Source organism: Macaca thibetana, chromosome 12 (assembly GCF_024542745.1).
Source record: "Macaca thibetana thibetana isolate TM-01 chromosome 12, ASM2454274v1, whole genome shotgun sequence".
In the NCBI taxonomy this organism is placed as follows: Eukaryota; Metazoa; Chordata; class Mammalia; order Primates; family Cercopithecidae; genus Macaca; species Macaca thibetana.
The window spans coordinates 42136076-42158575 of NC_065589.1; the positions used below are offsets into that span (position 1 = coordinate 42136076).

General features: G+C 41.3%; 1 protein-coding gene across 1 annotated transcript in view; it reads right to left on the reverse strand.

The window, feature by feature from the left end:
* The window catches only part of LOC126932103 (aldehyde oxidase 4-like), an 80632-nt gene extending 60274 nt beyond the window's left edge, over nt 1-20358 (reverse strand). Inside the window, 6 exon segments of the mRNA XM_050750618.1 lie at nt 500-561; nt 3016-3142; nt 7069-7177; nt 9877-9973; nt 13639-13696; nt 16101-20358. Of these exon segments, the coding sequence (XP_050606575.1) occupies nt 500-561; nt 3016-3142; nt 7069-7177; nt 9877-9973; nt 13639-13696; nt 16101-16157 (510 nt within the window). The 5' untranslated portion in view covers nt 16158-20358.
* Nucleotides 20359-22500: the final 2142 nt, after the last annotated feature.

The following is a 22500-nucleotide window of genomic DNA, read 5'->3' on the forward strand; positions in this document are numbered from 1 at the left end:
CTTCTTCTCATTCATTAATTCTATTTCATTAATTCTATTTAATCCAGGTTCCTGTGTGTATGTCTCCCTCAATGAATCTTAGGCTCCTAAAGAAGGTAAAGTTGACTCTATCTCTCTTCTTCTCATTCATTAATTCTATTTAATCCAGGTTCCTTTGAAATTTATGTATATAATATATAGGATACATTGAACTTTTAAAATCTTGCTTTGAAATTACACTTTTATTGTTTCTGTTTCATTTTCTTCAATCGAGTATTCATTTCTTGAAGTCATGGGCAATATACTATACTTCTTAGGAAAGCGCCAAATTTGGGGCTATAAACAAGATAGATGCTAAGAGTTGATTAAAGAAAATACCAACAATGGGCATTTAAGCAATTTCAGTGATTAGAAAGTTCAATGTTGGGCTATTTCAGAAATTATTGAATGAAATAGATTATTTTATACAAAGGTTCATTAATATATTAAGGTAATAGAATGAAATTTTTTTAAAACTTACCACACAGAAAGTTTTTCCACTTTCTACAATTGGTCGGTATCCAGTGCAGTGGCACAAATTACCTGATTAAGAAGGAATCATGTTTCAATGAATAACAGAGGAATATATTGCATATCTGTCCTTAATATTTTCAGAGAAATAACTATGCTAGTAATTAGATTCTTTTTTATTCCCTAAACCCAGCCAGTTGGTTCTTTGGAACAAATGTTTCCCCTGGAGATATTCTTCAAAAATAGACCTTGTGATTACATTTTCTTTCTTAAATACCACAAAGCTTTTTTTCCTTCTTGTCTTATTTCCAGCGCAGTGGCATACCTGCCACCCTATAACATCACATACTTACCACCCTATAACTCGTATACTTGCCACCCTCGTAACATCTCATGTGTGGCACTTAGTCAAGCCTTTCTCATGGAGTCTCTTCTCCGTCAAGTGCTTTCTTTCTTTTTTCTTTTCACTCTTGTTGCCCAAGCTGGAGTGCAATGGCGCAATCTTGGCTCACTGCAACCTCTGCCTCCCGGGTTCAAGTGATTCTCCTGCCTCAGCCTCCCGGGTAGCTGAGATTACAGGCGTGTGCTACCACGTCTGGCTAATTTTTTGTATTTTTAGTAGAAACGAGGTTTCACCATGTTAGCCAGGATGGTCTCGAACGCCTGACCTCAGGTGATCCACCCGCCTCAGCACCCCAAAGTGTTGGGATTATAGGTGTGAGCCACTGCGCCCAGCTCAAGTCCTTTCTTAGGGGAAGAGGGACTGGAAACATTCTTCAAGACGTCCATTCCCCTTCTCCATGGGGTCTGCTTTAAACCCCAGGCCAGAGCTGTACCATTTACTGTCTGGATCTTTCTGTAGACCTAGCATCCCCTATGCTTGAGGAGTAGGGTCATTTATGTGTGTATGTCTCTCTCAATGAATCTTAAGCTCCTAAAGAAGGTAAAGTTGACTTGGATGTCTTTGAACCTCTCTAGAACAGCACAGTTGGTGTTCAGTAAGTACCTGGTATTGTTTTAACCGGTCAACAATTCCAACATATGGTGGAAAGGGTGAGGGAAATCACTGTCTTTAAAAAAAAAGTCTTCATATTTTGCAGCCAGTAAGAATGATATAAATGAAGAAGTTTTAATAACATTGGAAAATACTTATACTATTAAATTGTACATATAATTTAAAAATGTATATATAATGGTCACAAGTGTTTAAAATAAGCAACAAAACCGATATATAAAAAAGACTGAAAACACAGACGTATTTGACAGTGGTTGTGTCTTGGTGGCAGAATTAGGAGTGAGTTTTTCCTTGTTTTTTAATTTTTTGGACATTTTGAGTAATATGAGTATATTATTTTTATACCAAAAAGTAAATATAAAATTACGTTCAATTACAGATTAAACATTTTAGAAACAATGTGAGGACTGGGCATGTTTAAACATCTATAAGTAAAGTGTTGTAGAACCTGATGCAGTGAGTCATATGAAACCTGAGTAACAGGTATATTCCTTTCTTTTCATTATAATGAGAATAATTTAGGAAGAAACTGCATATACAAGAATGCCTGCAGACACCATAATCTGTTTCTTCATTTTGCTAAGAAGAAAAAATACAGAAGGCCGTGAACTTAGAATTCTTCATTAGAGTAGAAGGATGGCGCTACAATGCCTAGAAGATAACTCATGACATGAACTAGAAGTATTTAAGAGGCAGTGAATACCTTCTTGCTGATAAACTGTAAGCAAACATTAAAGGCTGGTGTGAGCCAGCACTAGGGTGCTTTGTTTAGTTTTAGTTTTTAGCCACATAGTCAGTGTCCAGTCTATAAGCCCTACTAAAGGCCCACTAAAGGAAAGCTAATTACACACATTACAGGAATTCTTCTGATTCTGAGAAAAAAAAATTCAAAAATTCTCTTCTATTCCCTTAGTCTTGAAAAGACAAGATTAAATGAAACAATGATTTGAACCAGTTAATCATTTGAGAAGTTATGTGCTTATACTAATTACAGGTCTTTGAACTTTATTTTACATTATTGTTTTTCTTAAAATATGAACATGAAGATTATCAGTGAACCTAACATTTATAACTCTAGCATTGCACCATTGCACTTCAGCCTGGGCAACAAGAGCAAAACTCTGTCTCAAACAAACAAACAAACAAACAAACAGAAAAACAGTAACATTCTATTCTTCCACACTATCCAAATTTCCATATTTGGAAAATATTGTGTTAAAAGTATTAGAAACAGCCCATTTCAATGCCTTTGCGGAGTTACAAAGGGCTTTACTAGAGGAAAAAGTTTTGTGAGGAAACCAGTATCACCCCAATTTCTGGCATCACTGTTGCTAAGGCAAAGTAGAAAAGACTCGCGTCAAGACAGTTCCTACAGAGGCCTACCTGTTGGCCAGGTGCCTGGAACCCCAAAGCTGTGCTGCAACTTCTCTCCATGGCCTGGGACACCTTTCTTTAGTTACTTGGGCACTTTCTAACCTGGGCTCTGCCTGCAGAGGTTCAAGAACGCTCACCTCCCAGAGCTTTGGTGATCTGCTCAGGGGCTGGCTCCGGGTGATTCCTCAGCAGTGTGTAGATGGACATCACCATCCCTGGGCTTCAGAATCCACACTGCGTGCCATGACACTTGGCAAGTCTTTCCTGGGAGACAATGTACATCATTCATGCTTTAGACCTCTTGCTTCTCTACCTTGAACAACAATAAGCAGTGGAGCTTATATATTTAGCTTTCCAGAAACAACTTCAGGGTAAAAGATGAAAGGTGTATCCTGGAAGAAAAATACTTTTATTTCTTGGAACCATATGCATATTATTTTTGTCCTCAAGAACAGCCTAGTGGCAGGTATTAATTAAGTCACTTTACTCTTTGGATCCTCGTTTCTTTATCTGTGAAGTAGGAAGTATAATTTAGGGGAAGAAGTAAAACGCTCTGAAGCCATGTTCATGTGAGTTTTAGTCCTTACTTCAACTCATTCATTGTGTGACCTTGAGTGATTTACTTGACTTTTCTTCATTTTTAAAATTAGGATAATAATGGTATCTACTTTACAGGATGGTTATAGGAATAAATGAATGAAGGTGTACAAATCATTTAATGTAGTCTCTGGCAAGTCATTTTTATACCTTTCTCCATCTATATGATAGAAGTTGTTATTAATTAAATACCACAATCAATATGAATGCTTTGAGAATGGTGAAGTGCTATTTAGCAGCATGCTAGTCACATAATTTATGCACACATAACTTTATACACTCAAATATAATGACAACATACAAAACAACGAAAAAGGAGAGTGAGAAATGGCAATGTACTTTGTCTACTCTATACAGAGACCCTATGCCACGAAGATACAGATGTGAGCCACGGCTCTGGGGGTCCCTCTGTGTCAGTCCTATGCCTCTCAGCGTGCTCAGCTGGCCGGCTTGAGTGTGATTCAAATGTTTTCAAATACACATTTTCCAAACAGCATGGCTCCTAAAATGAAAGCCAAAGACTTCACCTGTGGCTCAAAGGAAAGGACAGCCATTGTTCAAATGTTAGAGAAAGTATGGCTGTGTTGGACTTATTGCTAGATGGCAAGTTTCTTGACAAGAATCTTGACAAGATTCAGATGTGGCATGTTAACGTGCTGTAAATATGCTGGGGAATATTTAACAGCTGGCTCTTCTGAAGGAAAAAGAAGTCCTGATTTGTATTTTCTGTCAATTTTTGTAGTACAAATATTTCCACTATGGCTGATATTATTTTATAAATTATTTAATTGTAAGTTTATATAGTTTAATTGTTAATAATGGTTGTGTTCCAAGACTGGCTTGCAAAATTCCTGAAAATTTATCATTGGTTTTCACGAGCCAGTACGAGCAAAATTTATTACTGGTTTTTATGAGCCAGTACAAGCTTGCTGCAGGGTACTACTTAACAAATCTATCATCTATACTATCGAGATTTGAGAGAAAGAAATCTGACTAGTACAGCATAAAGTGCTTATATGACTGTTAAGGGGATGAGTCAAGTGTGGGATAAGATCTTAACGAGAAAGAAAGTCATTAAGTTTATGGCTGAAAGACACCTATTATTATGACTATTCATTTATTCTCATAACCATCCTGTAAAGTAGATACCATTATTACCCTAATTTTGAAGATGAAGAAAAGTCAAGAAAATCACCCAAGGTCACACAATTAATTAGTTACAGTAAGGACCAAAACTCACATGAACATGGCTTCAGAATATTTTACTTGTTCCTCTAAATTACACTTTCTAGTTCACAGATAAAGAAAACAGGATTTAGAGAGTAAAATGACTTAATTAATACCTTCTGTTAAGAAAGGAGAACGCTCATACACTGTTGGTGGGAATCTCAGTACAACCAGTGCGGAGAACTGTTTGGAGGTTCCTCAAACAACTAAAAATAGAGCTACCATATGATCCAGCAATCCCACTGCTAGGGATATACCCAAAAGAAAGGAAATCAGGGCCGGGCGCGGTGGCTCAAGCCTGTAATCCCAGCACTTTGGGAGGCCGAGACGGGCGGATCACGAAGTCAGGAGATCCAGACCATCCTGGCTAACATGGTGAAACCCCGTCTCTACTAAAAATACAAGAAAATTAGCCGGGCGAGGTGGCGGGCGCCTGTAGTCCCAGCTACTCGGGAGGCTGAGGCAGGAGAATGGCGTGAACCCGGGAGGCGGAGCTTGCAGTGAGCCGAGATCGCGCCACTGCACTCCAGCCTGGGGCACAGAGCAAGACTCCGTCTCAAAAAAAAAAAAAAAAAAAAAAAAAAAAGGAAATCAGTATATCAAAGAGATATCTTCACTCCTATGTTCACTGCAGCACTATTTACAATAGCTAAGGTATGGAATCAATCTATTAATAAGTGTCCACCAACACATAAATGGTGTTAAATTGAACTAAATATGGCCTGAGAAATGTCCATACTTCCATATTTGAGTTCTTGTGGAGGAACAGTAACCTAACTTAGCAATAGACAAGACTGAAAACCTAACTTAGAAGTATGCTACTGCAACAGTAGCTGAGTCCCAGCCAATCTCAGCCACGCTTCAACCACTCGTACACTGCTGACTGTTCAAACTGTGTTCAAAAAGCCAACCTGTAACCAACCCAGCTGAATCCAGCTGTTTCTGTAGCTCACTTCCATTGCTGCACATCACTTTCCTTTTTTTGTCTATAAATTTGCTCTGACCACAAGGCATCCCTAGAGTCTCTCTAAATCTGCTGTGACTCTGGAGGCTGCCCAATTTGCGAATCATTTTTTTTCCTTGTTCAGTTAAACTCTGGTAAATTTAATTTGTCTGAAGTTTTCTTTTAACACTGGAAAAAGAAAATGCTGTACATATACACAATGGAATATCATTCAGCTGTAAAAAGTAATGAGATCCTGTCATTTGCAAAAACGTGGATGGAACAGGAGGATGTTTTGTTAAGTGAAATAAGCCAGGCACAGAAAGATAAATATCACATGCTTTTGCTCATATGTGGGAGCTAAAAAAAAAATTGGACTCATGGAGATAAAGAGTAAAACGATGGTTACCAGAAGCTGGGAAGGGTAGTGGAGAGGGGGATATAAAGAAGGAGTCCAAAGTACAGTTAGATAGAAGGAATAAGGTCTAGTGTTTGGTAGCACAATAGGGTGACTACAGTTAACAATATTTTATTGTGTATTTCAAAAGAACAAAGAGAGTATGATTAGAATGTTCCTAACACAAATACATGATAAATGTTTGAGGTGATGGACACCATTTACTCTGATTTGATCATTACATATTGTACATGCTTGTATGAAAATATCACATATACCCCATAAACATGTACAACTTTTATGTATCCATAATAATTTTTTAAAAAAGAATTCTAATTTTAAAAATACCTTCTACTGTTAACAAGTGCCCATCAAAGGTAAGACATTGTCATCGTAGAAAGCTCTTGAAAGGAGAGCTTTGTGTTCTAACCACAGTCTTCCAAGAGAAGGAATCTCATGGGAAAATATGGCTGTTTATAATTAATTTTTCTATACATTGCCTTTAAAACTCAACCTTTGCAGAAGTTCCTATTCTAGTATATAGCAATTGCATTACCATTTCTTTTAAAAGTTTTCGAAGTTTTAGTAAACGCTTCGTTATTTTAGTTGTGTTTCATTGTAACATATTGTATGTTTACTTGTCAGACATCTGGAGAGCACTTGGGGAGTATTTGTACACATAACTGGCTTCTCCATCAGAATTTAGTAATTTTGAAATGGAGTGGACAACTAGTTTTTTTCCATAAACTTCTGATTTGTTGTCTCATTTTCTTCTCTTGTCAAACTGGATTGTTCTTTTTTCACTTTAGGGCAAGGATAGGGCTGAGAAAGTCTTGGGTTTAAGATATATTAAAATCAATGAAAGGATCTTGACAAGATCTCTGAAAAGATCTGTAGCTATGGAGCACTGAATCTTACAAAATGAGAATTTAAAAGCATAAGGGAGTTCAAAGGTGGTGACCTAAATGGAGTACATTAGACTACGTGGGATGCCATCAGCTGGTCCAGACTGCATTCTGCTCTTACCTGCACAGGGTGAATCCTGGTTTTGATGCTTCCCACACCTTCCACGGTGGTGACTGCAGCCCCATACAGAGAACAGATGGGTACCAGGCACGCCGTTGCTGGATAATGGCTGTGATGGGATTAGGTAAAGAGAACACATTGGAATCATGGGGAGTGGGTAACAGCTCGGGAGTTATTTCAGTCCAGGAGAGTCAGGAGACTGTATTTCCCTGAGAATAAGAGCAGGCTAGATAGAAAACCATAAATTTGTGGATGTGCCCAAGAAAAAACTTAGGTGTGACTGGTGCAGAATGGCAGAAAGAAATGGAAGAAAAGAATAATGAAGACCTTGTGTAGGACCTTCAAGACACCCTCATTCTCCATTTTTTTTTTCTCATTCCAGGGAAAGGAAGCCTTTTATTCACCATAAAAATAATCTACTGACTTAGTAAACCACAGTGGGGTAGCTTAGCCCTGTTGTTCTTAACCATGGAAAGCTCTAAAAACTGTAGATATTCTGATTGTACCCTAGTCCAATTAAACAGAACTTCTGGTGAGGGATCAATTAATCACTGTTTAAAGCTCTTCAGATGATTCCAACTGAGGAATGGCCAAGTATGAAAGTCACTGTTTTGTGCCTTGCCTTGACCATCTCTCCCATCCTGGCGCCTGTGTTAATGGCATGGCAGATTGGCTGGTACCAGATTCCCATCTCCCTGCTTAGGAATGGAGTCCAGGCTTCATTAGTTAAATTTAGCATCTTCATTCCCACTCAGGCTAAGTCCCAGCCTCTTTTCAGGTATGGGAAATTGCCCCTTTTCCAGGGAATGTTTCCTTTCTTTCCCTACCCAGGCTGGGAGCATGAATGCTACTCTTCTGAAGAAAAGATAGAGTGTTGATCGTGGTTTCCCCAGCCCTTCCAATCAACAAAGCTGTTTGGAAGCCACCCAGCCAACTAGCTAGGGACCCTGGAAGAGTGCTTAGTGCACAGAACGAGGGTGGGCCCCAGGTACCTCATGCAACAGATACATCTTTTTTTTTCATGTCCTCTGCTTCCCTCCCTGTTAAGATCTGTTTCCTTTTGATCTCGCCTCCCTCTGCCTTTTCTCTCAATGACTCTTCCCATGCTCATTGCTCTCCTCAGTCTTGCCCTTATACCTCATGCAGGGAATAGAGGCATGAGCTCCCTCCACCCCTAGCCTGTGGCCACTCATATCTGCAATCAGTCTCACCTCCACAAGGCCCAGAGTGTACAGAACCCTTCCTCTTCCCTTTCCCCCGATCTCTGGATCCCATCTACTCTTGGCGCCACATAGATTTGCCCCATCATCAATGGTCCTCCTACCCTCTTCCTGTCTAGGCTTCTCATTTCCCCAAATTCCCCGCCTTTAGAAATAAATTCAAATGTTTTCTATGCTAAAAAAAAATCCAAAACCTGTGTGCCCTCCAACATTGGCCCAAATTTCTTTCCTTTCTTGGTCATTTCTTCAAGAGCTGTCTACGGCTTCCTTGCCTTCCAGTCACATCTATACCAACTGTACCTTCCCTTCCAGCTCCACCATTCAGTTGTCATTGCTCTGGGAGCAATCCAATGTCCAGGGACCACTCCTAGTGTTTCATACTAGTGACCATCTCTGTCTTTTTGGAGCTTTCTCCTCTTAATGTTCCTCCTTCAACTCTGGCTACTTCTTGTTGGTCTCCTTTGTGAGGCCTTCTTTCTTTGCCCATTTTTCTTTTTTTGTTCTATAGTATCCTACTCTTATATGCTCTCCCACAGTTCCTGTTACCTTCCAGGTGGCCTGGGCTGAAAACCTGTCTTTGCCATTACCTGGCCTGTGAAACCTTGAGCAAGTTATTTAACTCTCTTTGTCTTAGTTTCCTCTTTTTTTTTTTTTTTTTTTTTTTTTTTTTTTTTTTTTGTGAGTGATCATAACACCCGTCTCAAAGTTGTTTTGAGGTCTAAATATGATAACATATGTGAGCTTCTTTGAACAGTGCCTGGTACACCATAAGCATTCAATACATATTGAAGTTATAAATAACTTCCAATAAGTCATAGCTCCAGATGAGATCTCTTCTCTAAATAACAGACCTGTCTATCTTGGTGCCTGTTGGACAATCCCTTGTAGGTGTCCCATAATTACTCTACAGCTAAACTTACCGCTTTCCCCTCCCTGCTCCTCCTCTTCCAAATTCCCTAATTTGTGAATGGCACCATCTAGGCACCTAAGGCAAAAACTTGGGACTCATGCTAGACAACTCCTTCATCACCACATTCAATCAGTGAGCAAAACTACATTTTTAGGTCAAGGAGATGCTGACTCAATCATGCAGCATGATTTAAGGTCTCATTCAGCCTTTCCAGGCAAGCAACTCTTCTTAGTATATGTTGCATACCTGAATCTTCCACCAGGACTACAACTGGCTTGGGTTGAGGTTAAGATTTAATCTTCATCTTGGAAACTGCTGACCATGAAGAGAGAATACAGGATCAAGATGTTCCTGGTGATTTCTTTGTGTTAAGATATTCTTGCCTAATCTTACCCTGAAATCTCCCTACTCAGAAGCAAATTAAATGTTTTTACAGCAATAAAGAGCAGAGCCTGATAGACAGGCACACAAGGTAGATACATTCTGATGGGAAGAACGTCTGTGGAAAGATCTGGAGTTTGGGAAGTTATAGGGAGAGCAGGCCTAGAGGCAGCATAAGTGCATTAGCCACCTGGAGAGAGGAGGGGCGCAAGGCACATTGACAAGAAAAGTGGCAGTTCCACACCCTTCCCAGGCATGCCCAGAGCAGGCAGGGGCCGATGCCAACCCAAAGGATACTGGATCGCCTTGGTCGTGGAGTTGTATCTTGACACCATTACTGTACAGGCACCGCAGCCTCCTCCTCCACAGGAATATTTAGTGCCTGTAAGACGAACTCAAAGGAAGGGAGTCAAGGAAAAGGGGGGGCCCAGACTGCTTTGATTTCTACATTTTCCTCCTTGCATACTTATAACAAGCAACATGTTTTCTTGAGTCTTGTACCAAGTTGGCCACAGTTTCTTGCTTAGAGAGATTGTTCAGTTTTTCCTTATGAATGAGCTCACTGATGAAAGGTAAGAAGAAATCCTTGCAGGCCTCCTCTGCCTTGTCTGAAAACCTCAGGTCCAGATGCATTTCTGAATTTAAAATCGTTCAGATTTTAGAAAGGTAATAATATAGCACTCCCAGCTGGTCTAGGCAGCACCTTGTAATCAAACATATTGATGTCTCCTCAGTGAAACATGTGCACAGTCACGTTAAGTAGGATACGGGAAAACTACATAGAGCCTCATGCCAGTTAGGTTGAGGTTTGCATCCAAATGAGTTGTGAAAAAACCTGCTGAATTCTGAGTTGTGGACAATGGATTCTGAACCCATGTAACATTATTGCTGTAGAGGTGGTGGGATGTGGTTTGTGTGCAGAACTTAGAAAAATTTCCCCTGTGAGGCTTAACTTTTCCTAGTACTGCAATGTAATGCTATTATATTTTTATGAGACTAGACATTATTAATTTAATAACCATGGCTCCTGAACCAGTTATGTCAACAATCACTATGTATCTTTTTTCCTGTAAGGTGTTTGCATACAAAGGGAGAACAAATACTATATGTAAATCCCCTGCTTTAGGTTCTATAAACATATACTGGAATTCGCTTGAAACCTTCTCTGGGTGAAGTTTAAAAAGCATTTTATGGGTGGAGGTTATCATTGGCTTGGGTAGAGGTTAAGATTAATTTTCATCTTGGAAATGGCTGCCCATGAAGAGATAATACAGGGTCAGGATACTCCTGGTAGTCGCGGCAAGGAGTTGAGAAATTTTCTGCAAGGGCTGCACATCCCTGTCCTCTGTTCTTTTGTCCCCAACTTGAGCCAGCGATGTCACTTCTGGGCTCTGGACTGCTCTGGCAAGTCCTGCTTTTTACCTGCAGTTAGGAGGTTAAAAGTAATGTGGGTCATACCTCAGTGAAAGGGCCTACTGAATAGGGTGTGGAATGCAAAGAAATTCTTTATTTCTCCTTTTGGTGTCCCGAAATTTCCAATCAAAGAACCCCGGTGCTATCTGGCTCAAAGATGGAGGTCACTTCTCCCTTGATCAGACCTTCAAACAGCTTTGTGAAGCTGTGTTCTCCCCTGGACCCAAAACAGCTAGTTTGATGCCCCCTCCCTCCACCCTCAATAGAAGTGCATGACTCAGTTACTTCTATCTTCTGTTGACTCATCCTAGGTAAGCTTGCTAGACAATGTATAGGATGCTCAATGACATTTTAATTTCAGATAAACAATGAATAATATTTAAGGATAAGCATTTCCCCTGCATTCAAATTCAAATCTAACTGGGTGTACTGTATGTTTACATGCTGACTCTGGCAACTCTACTTAGGTCAAAGACAACCCATACATCAGAAATTTGTTTGTTTGTTTTGTTTTGTTTTTGTTTTTGTTTTTGAGATGGAGTCCCACTCTGTTGCCCAGGCTGGAGTGTAGTGGCACAATCTCGGCTCACTGCAACCTCTGCCTCCAGGGTTCAAGAGATTCTCCAGCCTCAGTGTCCTTAGTAGCTGGGACTATAGCCATGCGCCACCACACCTGGCTAAGTTTTTGTATTTTTAGTAGAGACGGGGTTTGGCCATGTTGGTCAGGCTGGTCTCGAACTCCTGGCCTCAACTGATCTACCCGTCTTGGCCTCCCAAAGAGCAGGGTTTATAAGTGTGAACCACTGTGCCTGGCCAGAAATGTGTTTCTTGATCCTTCATGTAGGAGAACTTTCTTAGTGCCCCCAAGATTCACAGCCCCACAGTATATGTAGAAGTTGTCCTGAGACTAAACGGGGCAGCCAACGCGTGCAGCGGAACCTGGATTTACAATGGAATCTGGTCATTCATCACTGAGTTCTTTATCCACCAATATTCATTCCTCATATACTAGCCATTCATCCAAACCACCCACTAGAGAAACAAGTTAAAAATAATATCCCTGACCCCAGCCCAGAACTATTGACTCTAATCAAAAGTTGGAGGCTGGAAGTGCCAGGTGAGTCTTGTTTGCCCAGAACTACTTATTTATATTAGGCACCAGAAAGAAAGGTAGACAGGGGGTACGGGAAAGATGGGGAAATGGGAGGCTGAGGGTTGGTTTTGCCTGAAGCTGGTTCTGGCCACGTTTACTCGGGAGTCTGTGAAATTTCAGCTCGCTCCCAATATAGATGAATGTCTTCATTTTATAATGTCTAGAGAAAGCATGGTGAAGAATGTAGTGGATTTAGGAATGATATGAAAGGGGAGTGGCAGAGCTGGCTGACTATTGAGCTGTTGAGGCTGGGTATATGGGAAACAGGAGGAGCAGGGAGTGGGGATTCAGCCTGTCTGGAATGTGAGTGGATTGGGACATTAGGAGGCTGTCCCTTACAGAGTAGTAAAATGATAGGGTAGGAAATGGGACTACAAGGAGTTAAGTCGTGAGAGATGAAGTCTGGAAAGAAAATGAAGCATCAGGTACAAACCATTTCTTAAATAAGTTTGGCAAGGAAAGAATAGAGAGCAATGAAATAGTGTTTTTAGATGTTTATGTTGGGAGACAAAAGGATAGAGAGAGGGGATAATACTCTCTTGTTCACCACTGGATCCCTAGAGCCTAACACAGAGCATGGCACTTTGTAGGTGCTCAATAAGTATGTATTACTAACTTATTATTTTGAAATAACTTTAGTCTCACAGGGAGTTGCAAAAATAGTACCAGCTGTCCTATATACCCATCCTCCGGCTTCCCCCAGCTGATAAAATCCCACAGAGCTACAGCACAACATCAAAACCAGGAAATTGACACTGGTACAATCCTGATAACTAGATTATAGAACTTATTCAAATTTCACCTCTCATATAGCACTCACGTGTGTATGTGTTGTGTGTAGTTCTGCATGATGTTGTCTCATAGACAGATTCGTATAACCACAACCACTCCCTCCTACTCCTTTATAGTTGTACCCAAACTCCAGAATTCTTCAGGAAGAAGCATTCACCAAAGTTCTGTTGCAGGTCTTGGAAGAATGGGGAGTGAAGACCAGTGGTGGAGAGCTGGGAGTATATTAGCTACACTTTGGAATTTTGAAATATATTTATAAAAGTTTGTTTCCTCTGATGAGGTTTATGAAATGAGATGGGACCAGTCAGTGAAACGTCTTTGTGGGACGCTATTGTCAGTGACATGCACCCCTGAACATTTGGCTGGACAAAAGCTTGGCTAGACATTTTTTATATTAACACCTCTGAATAGGAAGCTGTCATCAGGGTGACCTCGGGGCTCAAAGGCCATAAAGCTCTTTCCAAAGTGAGGACACTCATGGTTCACTGGATGATTTTTTGGGGTTTTGTTCAAGTAAAAAATACAACAAATAACAAATGAATCTATCACATTTAGATGCATTCTCTGCACTCCAGCTAGACTGTACAAATGGAACACGAGGCTGTTTATTTAGACCAAACACAGGCAACTTCCTAGATAAGTCTCAGCATGTTCCCTCTTACTGCCCAGTCCAGACAGACTACAGTAAAATAAAAGGATACGTCTTTTCCTCACGTAGAACAGTAGATTTACTTCAGGATCAGCATTCCTCTCTATCACCTACATTGTGAAATGAGATCAGAGAGTTTATGAGGATAATATCAACAAGTTAGGGCAATTCGGTCCATTGTTTCGGAGTCATGTTTTTGATAGTATGCTCAATGACATTTTAATTTCAGATAAACAATGAATAATATTTAAGTATAAGCATTTCCCCTGCATTCAAATTCAAATCTAACTAGGTGTACTGTATGTTTATATGCTGACTCTGGCAACTCTACTTAGGTCAAAGATAACCCATACATCAGAAATTTGTTTGTTTGTTTGTTTTTGTTTTGTTTTTGTTTTAGAGACGGAGTCCCACTCTGTCACCCAGGCTGGAGTGTAGTGGCACTTTACGATAGGTGGTGACTTTACAGGAAAAAAATAACAACAACAACAAAAAACCTTTTGTTAACACGTGGAAGTAGAATTTTGAAGAAATAGTGGAATATTATTCCAATGTCTCTGAATTTTCTAATATATATGACAATTATAAATTCCAGATTGGTTTTCCTCCTTGCCTTTGAGTCCATTTGTATCTGGACCCAAATGGGAACAGATGCACAGAGACACTGAGTTTCTAAAAGGACTCAGATAACTCATGGCCACAGAAAGTCATCAAAAAGGAGAGCCGGAGATTTCTAAAATACAGGGTTTTGCTTCCCTGCCTCTGCCACTAATTGAGCATGTCCCAGGGAGCCACTCCTGTTTCCCCAGTGAGGTGGGAGTGCCAGTGCAGGGGATATGAACTGCGGCTCTGCCCCTCACATCTTGCTCCAGGCTACTCTGGCCAATGGATTACAGTGGGCACATCTGCCCTCCTTGGCCCTGGAGGAATGCAGGCAGTTCTCGTGTTGGGTATAAGCACAAGAACTTAGGGAAGCGATTACAGAAACTTGCCTGGAAGGGTAGCAACACTGAACCCAGAGAAAGAGGACATCATTCTTTTTATTTTTACCATCTCAGAAAAAGGCAACAAACCACATTATTTCTTCATACATTGCCTCCTATTTCCAAGTTTCCTTTCAAGTCCTCAGAAGATTTACTCAGTCAGAGATGAGCTCAGCAACCTTCTGCTCTAAATCTTGTGTGTGTAAGGGACTAAGTACAGTGGCACCACAGACGCAAATCAAAGCTTTATAGTTGTATTTTCTCTAACACCACAATTGTGTGGCAGTGGAAATTATTTCAAGGTTGGAACAAGACAGAGGGTAGGGGTTGATGATAAGCATGCCGGGTCTACTATGCCTTCATCTTGCCCCCACCACACTGGGGGAGCATGGCCTGATGACACTATGCTGTGTATAAAGACATCCGTTTATCCGATACAATGTTCCAGGTATGGAATTACTGCAAATTGTCACTCAGCAATTATTTTTCTGATGTTCCAGTTGGCTTCAGGTCACTCAGGATCACTAACCTCATGCTTTCTTTGTTCTATCCTTTCTCTTTCATTTTTTCGTTTATTAGTTCATAGGCTTCCTAAACACGACTATTTTTGGCTATTTGACAGGCAAAATTCCCAATGGTACAATCTTGGCTCACTGCAACCTCCGCCTCCTGGGTTCAAGTGATTCTCCTGCCTCAGCCTCGAGAGTAGCTGGGATTGCCAGCTAATTTTTTTTTTTGTATTTTTAGTAGAGACAGGGTTTCACCATATTGGCCAGGCTGGTCTCAAACTCCTGACCTCAAGTGATCCAACTTCCTTGGCCTCCCAAACTGCTGGAACTACAGGCGTGAGCCACCACGCCCGGCCCATTACAACAAATTACTTTCTAAAATAACTTTCTACTTTTATTATTTCTCTAGTTTTCTTCTAATTGTCTCAAACAATTAGATATGCATCCTGACTTTAAAGCACCTCAAACTTTTCATTTACTCATTATAGCACCGAGTTGAGAACATCTGGCACAAGCTAAGCATTCACATTGCCACCTCTCTTATTGGTGGGGAAATTACTGACTTTTGGTATTGCCCAGGCCAGGGGTGCACTGACCTCTAGATGAATCAATCAGCCTGTGGGAATGTATTAAGGCAAAACAAAATCATCTGAGAGTTCTTTGCCATTATCATTCTCAATGTCATATATACCTTCTATGAAAACAGGGCTGGTGAACTCAGGTAGAGCTAATATCCAAATGAAGAGGGGATAACAGTTTTTCACAACTGCGCCCTGATGCTCAGCTGTCAGATATCACTCCCACTATAAGAAGTAAAAGAGTTCTTTTTGGATTCAAAAGAAAAATTAAAAGCAAACACAAGCCCCCACACTTTAATAATTTTGCAAATTCATACCACTATATATGACTGGAAAATAACAGAAGAGAAAGATTAAAGAAATAAGAAGTGGCATCACAGTGAAAAAAGCTTGACTTTCAACCCTGATACATGAAAATTTATAATAATCATGTCAAAAACTTACCTTCCTTCTGTTCACGAAAAAAATCAGCTCATCAGAATGGGCAAGGGAAGGCATCATGCCACACACACACACACACACACAGCCTTCACTGGCATAGAGTGTGTTTGTTTTCTGTTCTTTTAAAGAGCAGATATGTTAGAGTAATTACTTGGATGCCTGTCGGCCCCAAGGAAGCCCAAACTGACAGTGGCAGCCTGATGTGGGTGGTTTATAGCTGCACTGCCAGACCAGGAATACCAACCAGGGCTCCCCCCGCCCAGCCCACAAACATTTTCAGCAGCTCTGGGCAGCACCGTGTCTTTCTCTTTCATGAACGAGTCAAACCAGCATCTTCACGTGTTTCCTTTGGAGTCTAGGACCGGTTTCCCCAGGAGAATGTCTACAAAGCCAAAGACTAGTAAATAAAAGTAACTTTTTTAAAATTAAAAAAATAGTTGTCGAAGACAGGGTAAGGTGATGCAAGGTGACTTGAGAGACTGGTTTAATTTTAGGTAGTCAGTACGGGCATGCACTCGGGCTGAGTCCTAAAGGACAAGCTCACCAAGAGAAGGCATGGGATAAGAGCAGCAAGTACAGTGGCCCCCAGGAGGAAAGGAGCTTGGTGTGTCAGAAAGGAGGTCAGCACAGCTGAGTGTGGGGAGTTGGGGAAGGTGTGTTGACAGAAAGTCAGAGACGTTTTGGTGGCCAGGACAAGGGTCTTGGAGGGATCTAGTGGGAAGGGAAGCTATCAGAGAGTTTTGAGCTAGGATGCAACATGATGCTATTTACAGTAGAGCATTCCATTGTACAGAGAATGTACTATTGCTGGTAGGAGGGTAGTTGCAGGTTAGATCTGAAGCCATTTTTGTGTACCCTGGGCTAGAGGTGATGGTGGCTTGGACTAGGGTATAGGATGGTGGCATCAGAGATGGAGAAAAGGTGAAAGTCGTGGCATAAATTTTGGAGGTAGATCCAACTGGACCGGTTGATAGATTAGATGGGAGGGGTAAAGGAAAGAGACGACTCAAAGATGAATCCTAGATTTGTTGATTGAACAACAGGGTGAAAGTTGGTGCCTTTTGCTGGGATGAGAAGTCTGGGTGAATTGAAAGTTCTCTCTTGGACCTTTTTGACTTCCAAGTGCACGTGTCAGTCAGACATAGGAATCAGGAGGTCAGGGGAGGGGTCCACACTGGAGATGCCAATTTGAGGGTCACCAGCTTGTAGAAGATGTAAGCAAACACTCCATGGGAATTGTAAAGTACTAGAAAAGAGTCATGTTCCTGTTGTGTCAGGACAATTTGAACTATGAGCTGATGTGCTTTCCTCATGCAATTTATTTTCTTGCTCTTCATGTATCAGTGAGGATTCCCTGCCTTCAGAGTCGAGCTCTTATCACAGGAATGCAAAAACAAACAAACACACAAACAAAAACCCCCCAAAAAACAAAAATCAACAACAACAACAAACCCCCAGAAACAAAAACAACAAAAACAAACAAACTAGGTAACGTTCAGGTGGAGTATTTCAAAACAGTCCTTTGAAACTCTTGGCAGAGATGCCAGGAACAAAGATAGGTAATAGAGCAGACAGGGATGCCTAAGGTGAGTGTCAGTCCCAATGCTATTGTTCTTCTAAGCTGCTACAAGAACTTTGAGTTTCCTCTCAGTTGAGGAGGACTGAGTTTCTGCTGCCAGGTGGATCGGGCTTGAGATACAATCTAAATGTATACGTGTGTGTGCACATGCATGTGTGAGTGTGTGTAACTGTGGGTAATAGCTAACCTTTATTCAGTACTTAAGTATATGCCAGGCAAAACGTCTCCCTGCATTAGTTTATTTAATCTTCATCACAATCTTTGAGATAGGAATACAATCCCTACTTTACAAATGAGGGATCAGAGGCACCCAGTGATTTAGTCACATGTTTTGCACACCTGAGTCTGTGCCCTATGAAAGTCCTATTTGTAATATCACACTGCTTGTTTCCTCAACCACCTGGTGAGATACCGAATAATTCTGTTTTCCTGGAATGCTGGAATAGTCTACCCTAAGAGAGTAATAGTTTCCACTGCGTGTGAAATTATTGCAGCTTTTAAATGTTAGGGCAATTTATCCATCAAGTTTTCAAAAATTGTAGAGCCTGACCCTAGATACCTTCATCACTAGCTGTGTTGGCTTCATTTTGCCACTGATGGGACATGCTTCACAGGAAGACCCAGCACGACCCTCCAGAGATGTGTTGACAGTTCTGAGTCCAGGCTATTTTGACGTCTTTTTCAAGCAGATGGAGCTACAGTGTCTCCCTGGTGAACAGAAATATGCATGTATGGAACACCAACTGCTCTGGAGCCCTGCAGCTCTTTGTTCAAGCTTGTAATGATACAGTGATGACCTGTCACTCTTAGCCTGTGAGAATCAGCAACTATACCTTCAAGTTAGATATTTCTTGAGCTCCTGCATTATCAGCAGGCTTGGATCTGTTTCCCCAAAGGTGTAAAACTACAGACTTCTCATTGTCTGAGTGGGGAAGCCTCATCCTCCCTGGAAACGCAGGTCATGTTGGGAGATTCATGCCCTTGCAGGGCTGGAGACCTGATCCTAAGGCCATGCTGTTGAGTCTAAAAGCACCAGCTGTTTAAATACGCACTTACCACTTGTCCCTGCATGACAAATAGAACATCCTCCAGATTTGAATAAGGTTCCTTGAGACATATTGTCTAAAATGTACTGCCTTCCTCAAATATTTCCATGCCTTTTCCATGCCTTTGTATTACAGATTGCATACTTTGCAGTCTGTACTTAATTCTGGTGTTTCTCAATTCTGGTTCATCTGCAAGAAAGGAACCCTCTGTTCTGCCACTAAGTGCCTGGAGAATTCTGTACCCCAGGAACTGAAAGAAACTTCCATGTGGAGGGCTGGATGACATTACCCTTTGATCTCCTTTCATTCAGGAATGGGGTCTCCCTGCAGCAGTTCTCCATGATGTGTCAGACTGAGAAACAGCACCAGCCCCTCTAGCACTGCACCCACTCGCCTGTGTTCACTGCCTCTCCTAGCAGCTTCCTGACAAACTGGTCTCAGCAAAGGGCCTTTCTAGAAGTACATTCTGTGTTGGCATTGTAACAAAATGACTTATTTTTTAAAGGGCTTTTAGCTTTTGCAGTTGTGACAGGGCAGAAACTGACAAGAGGTGTTCTCAGCCTTCCCTCTTCCCCTCTCCCTCAGAGAAAGTATGTTTTCCTCTCTAGACTGCTCTCTGTGTCTTGTTGAGAGCAAGCTGGGGAATGGGTAGAGAGGAAACAAAAGGAAGACAGACATTCTGGGGAAGACAGTCAGAGAAGCGATACTGGGGTCAGAATTTGGAGGGTTTTGGAGAAAGCCATTGTGGGCTTGAGGGAAGTAGGAGGAAACATCCTTTTCTAGAAGTATTGTGACAAGTTATACATTAGATTTCAATTAAGGTTCAAGAGATACAAAGGTTGTGTTAAAACACACTAAATATGGCCTAAGAAGGACTCCTTACTTCTATATTTGAATCCTTGTGGGTGAACTGTAATCTAGCTTACCAGTCAGACAAAATTGAAATCCTAAACAGTATGCACCTGTAACAATGGCTGAGTGCTGGCCAATCCCAGTGGCCATACTTCAACCACTCACAGACTGCTGAATGTTCAAAACGCATTCAAATAAGGCAAATGCTGAGCTGTAACCAATCCCACTGTTTCTGTATCAAACTTCCAATTCCTGTATGTCACTTTACCTTTTTTGTCTATAAATTTGTTCTGACCATGAGGCACCCGTGGAGTCTCTGTGAATCTGCTGTGATTCTGTGGGCTGCCCAATTTGCCCCCAGTCATTCGTTGCTCAATTAAACTCCTTTAAATTTAATTCGGCTTAAGTGTTTATCAGTTGGAAAACATTCACATTATTTTAGGTTACCAGACTGATTCTCTTAGTGCAGCTTGGTACACGGATCTGTGGGAACACGAATCTGTTGGTACATGCATCTGGTCACCTACGGCCAGAACATTTATTGGGATGCTAGTGTACTCAGAGGGACAACCAGCTATGTTTCCATGGGTAGAGACCTTCTAAGAGTAATGGCATGTTTAAATCCCCCTCTCCTCCCTGGGGACTCACCTGCCTGGGATTCCTGGAGTCTGCCCTCTGCAGGGCTGACATATCAACTTTCAGGGCCCACAAATTTAGATTTTCTCCTAAAATCAGAAGAAAACAATGAATATAAACTAGCCTGGGTGAGATATATATATAATGTATATCATATATATGGTTATACATATAATATATATATATATATATATAAAACCAATGCAGTAGTAACATTTGTGTGTTTTAGCAGACCTACTTAGTATCCATAATATTGTGTTTATAGAGGAAGGGGCCCACAAAGTCAAAAGCGCTGAGGACCCAAGAAGGTCGCAACTCTACCTCTGTCTTGTCCTTTGATTGGGCCAGATCCTGCACTGCCTCCGAGGGCAACAGGGCTGACTACAGTCAGGGAAAGCTGAACTCAGCAGTGAAATATTTGAAGCATTGTTTGCCAGCAGAAGTCAAAGTCGTCAATATTACTTTCAATAACATTGCTGCAGTGATTTGCTGTCTCCCTAATTCCTCTATCTATTGCTCCACTGTCCTGAATTCAGGGGGCCCCTCAGCCTCCAGCATCACATTCTCAGCTACTTATTTCAGTGGGTCAAACCCACTCATTCTTTTCACAAACTTCATAATGGCTAAATTGCATTCTTGATAGTTTTTGATTAAACAAAATGTAATCCAAAAAATGTTTTATTGCTTGAGGAACTTTACTTCAGTGATCTCGTCTGTGGTTTTGGTGCCATTTTGTAGAATGGGGAGTCCCCCTCACCAAGACAGACATGACCTTTTCAGGATCTAGTATTAGCAAAGGGGTCTCTGTATTTGGTTGTGTTCGCCATGACCGTGACTCTGATGGTCAGGCTGAAAGCCTCCCTGATAGACTTCTCTTTTCCTTTCTAGACCCACAGACTCGTTTTCCACACTGCAATTGGGATGATCCATTAAAAATATAAATTGGAATATGTCGCTTGTGTGCCTAAATCCCTTCCATGACTTAGCCTGTGTTTGGGAAAAAATGAAGATGCTAACATTGCCCACACAATCCTTGGGGGTCCAGCTCTTCCCTTATATCCCATAGTGTCCCCACCACCCCAGCTCTGCATCTCACTGAGGATGCTCCAAGTATAGGCCTCTCCCAGTCTCTGGACCACACCCCACAGTTCCCATCCCCAAGCCTCAGCATGCTGTTCCAGGTATTGTCTACTGCAGCTCTTCTCCTGGTGAATACCCCCTGATCCTTCAGGGCATGGCATTACTGTTGCTCTCTCAAAGAAGTTGTCTCTGACTCCTAAATCCAAAAGTCCTCTGACATTATCCTTACTGACCCCTTCTTTTTCTTCTACACACTTATCAAATCTCGCAATGACATTTGTGTGATTACTTGTATAATGTCAGTCTCTCCTATTGGATCGTAAACTCCATGAGGGCAGGGTCCGTCCAAGTCTGGGTCACTGTTTCTTCAATGTCAAGCACCAGACTGATTTCACTATGACTTTATAAAGAACACGAGGATTTTTTAAAAAGAATAACTAAAGCCATACTGTAATGGAGCCTTTATAACTAAAGATTTTGGAGTGTTTTGCCCTCAATTTCTTGTTCTTCCTCATTAAAGAACTAATACGTTTTAAACCTCAGCATTGTGGCTGAGAGAACAGTCTGCATTCTTCCTGGACTCCCTCTTCTGGGTGGTCCACATTGTTCAGAGTCCCTGTTGAGCCCCATACTTTATTTCAGGGCTCTTAATGCTCATCGCAAACAGGTCTGTGCTGCAGTTTATGCACTTGCTGAAGAAAAAGTCTCCATGTAGGAAATCCCCATCAACTAATTTCTATGAAAGTCTTGGCTTCTCTCCAATTTGCTTTGCAAATTTTTGAACAGCTGCTTTACTTTCTGATGCAAATGACTGAGTGATGCTGCAGCTCTTTCCAACTTGAGCACCTCTATCTGTGTTCTCTCGGGTAGCTGCATTCTCTCTGTGGGGCCAGCACTGTCTGTGACTGGGCATTGGTGAGGACGCCTCCATTCTGGAATAACAAGAAGAAGAGTTACATTGAGTGCTTACTTTGTACCAGGCACTCTTCTAAACCATGGGTTCATTTACTCTCCAAAAACAAAACAAAACAAAACAAAACAAAACAAAACAAAAACTAACAAGGCAGGTACTATTACAACCCCCACTTAGAGGTCAAAAAACAAAACAAAACAAAACCGACGCATGGGGAGTATAAGAAACTTGCCCAAGATCATACTCTAGCCATAGAGTCAGGATTCAAACTCAGGCAGCCTGGCTCTAGTGACCTGG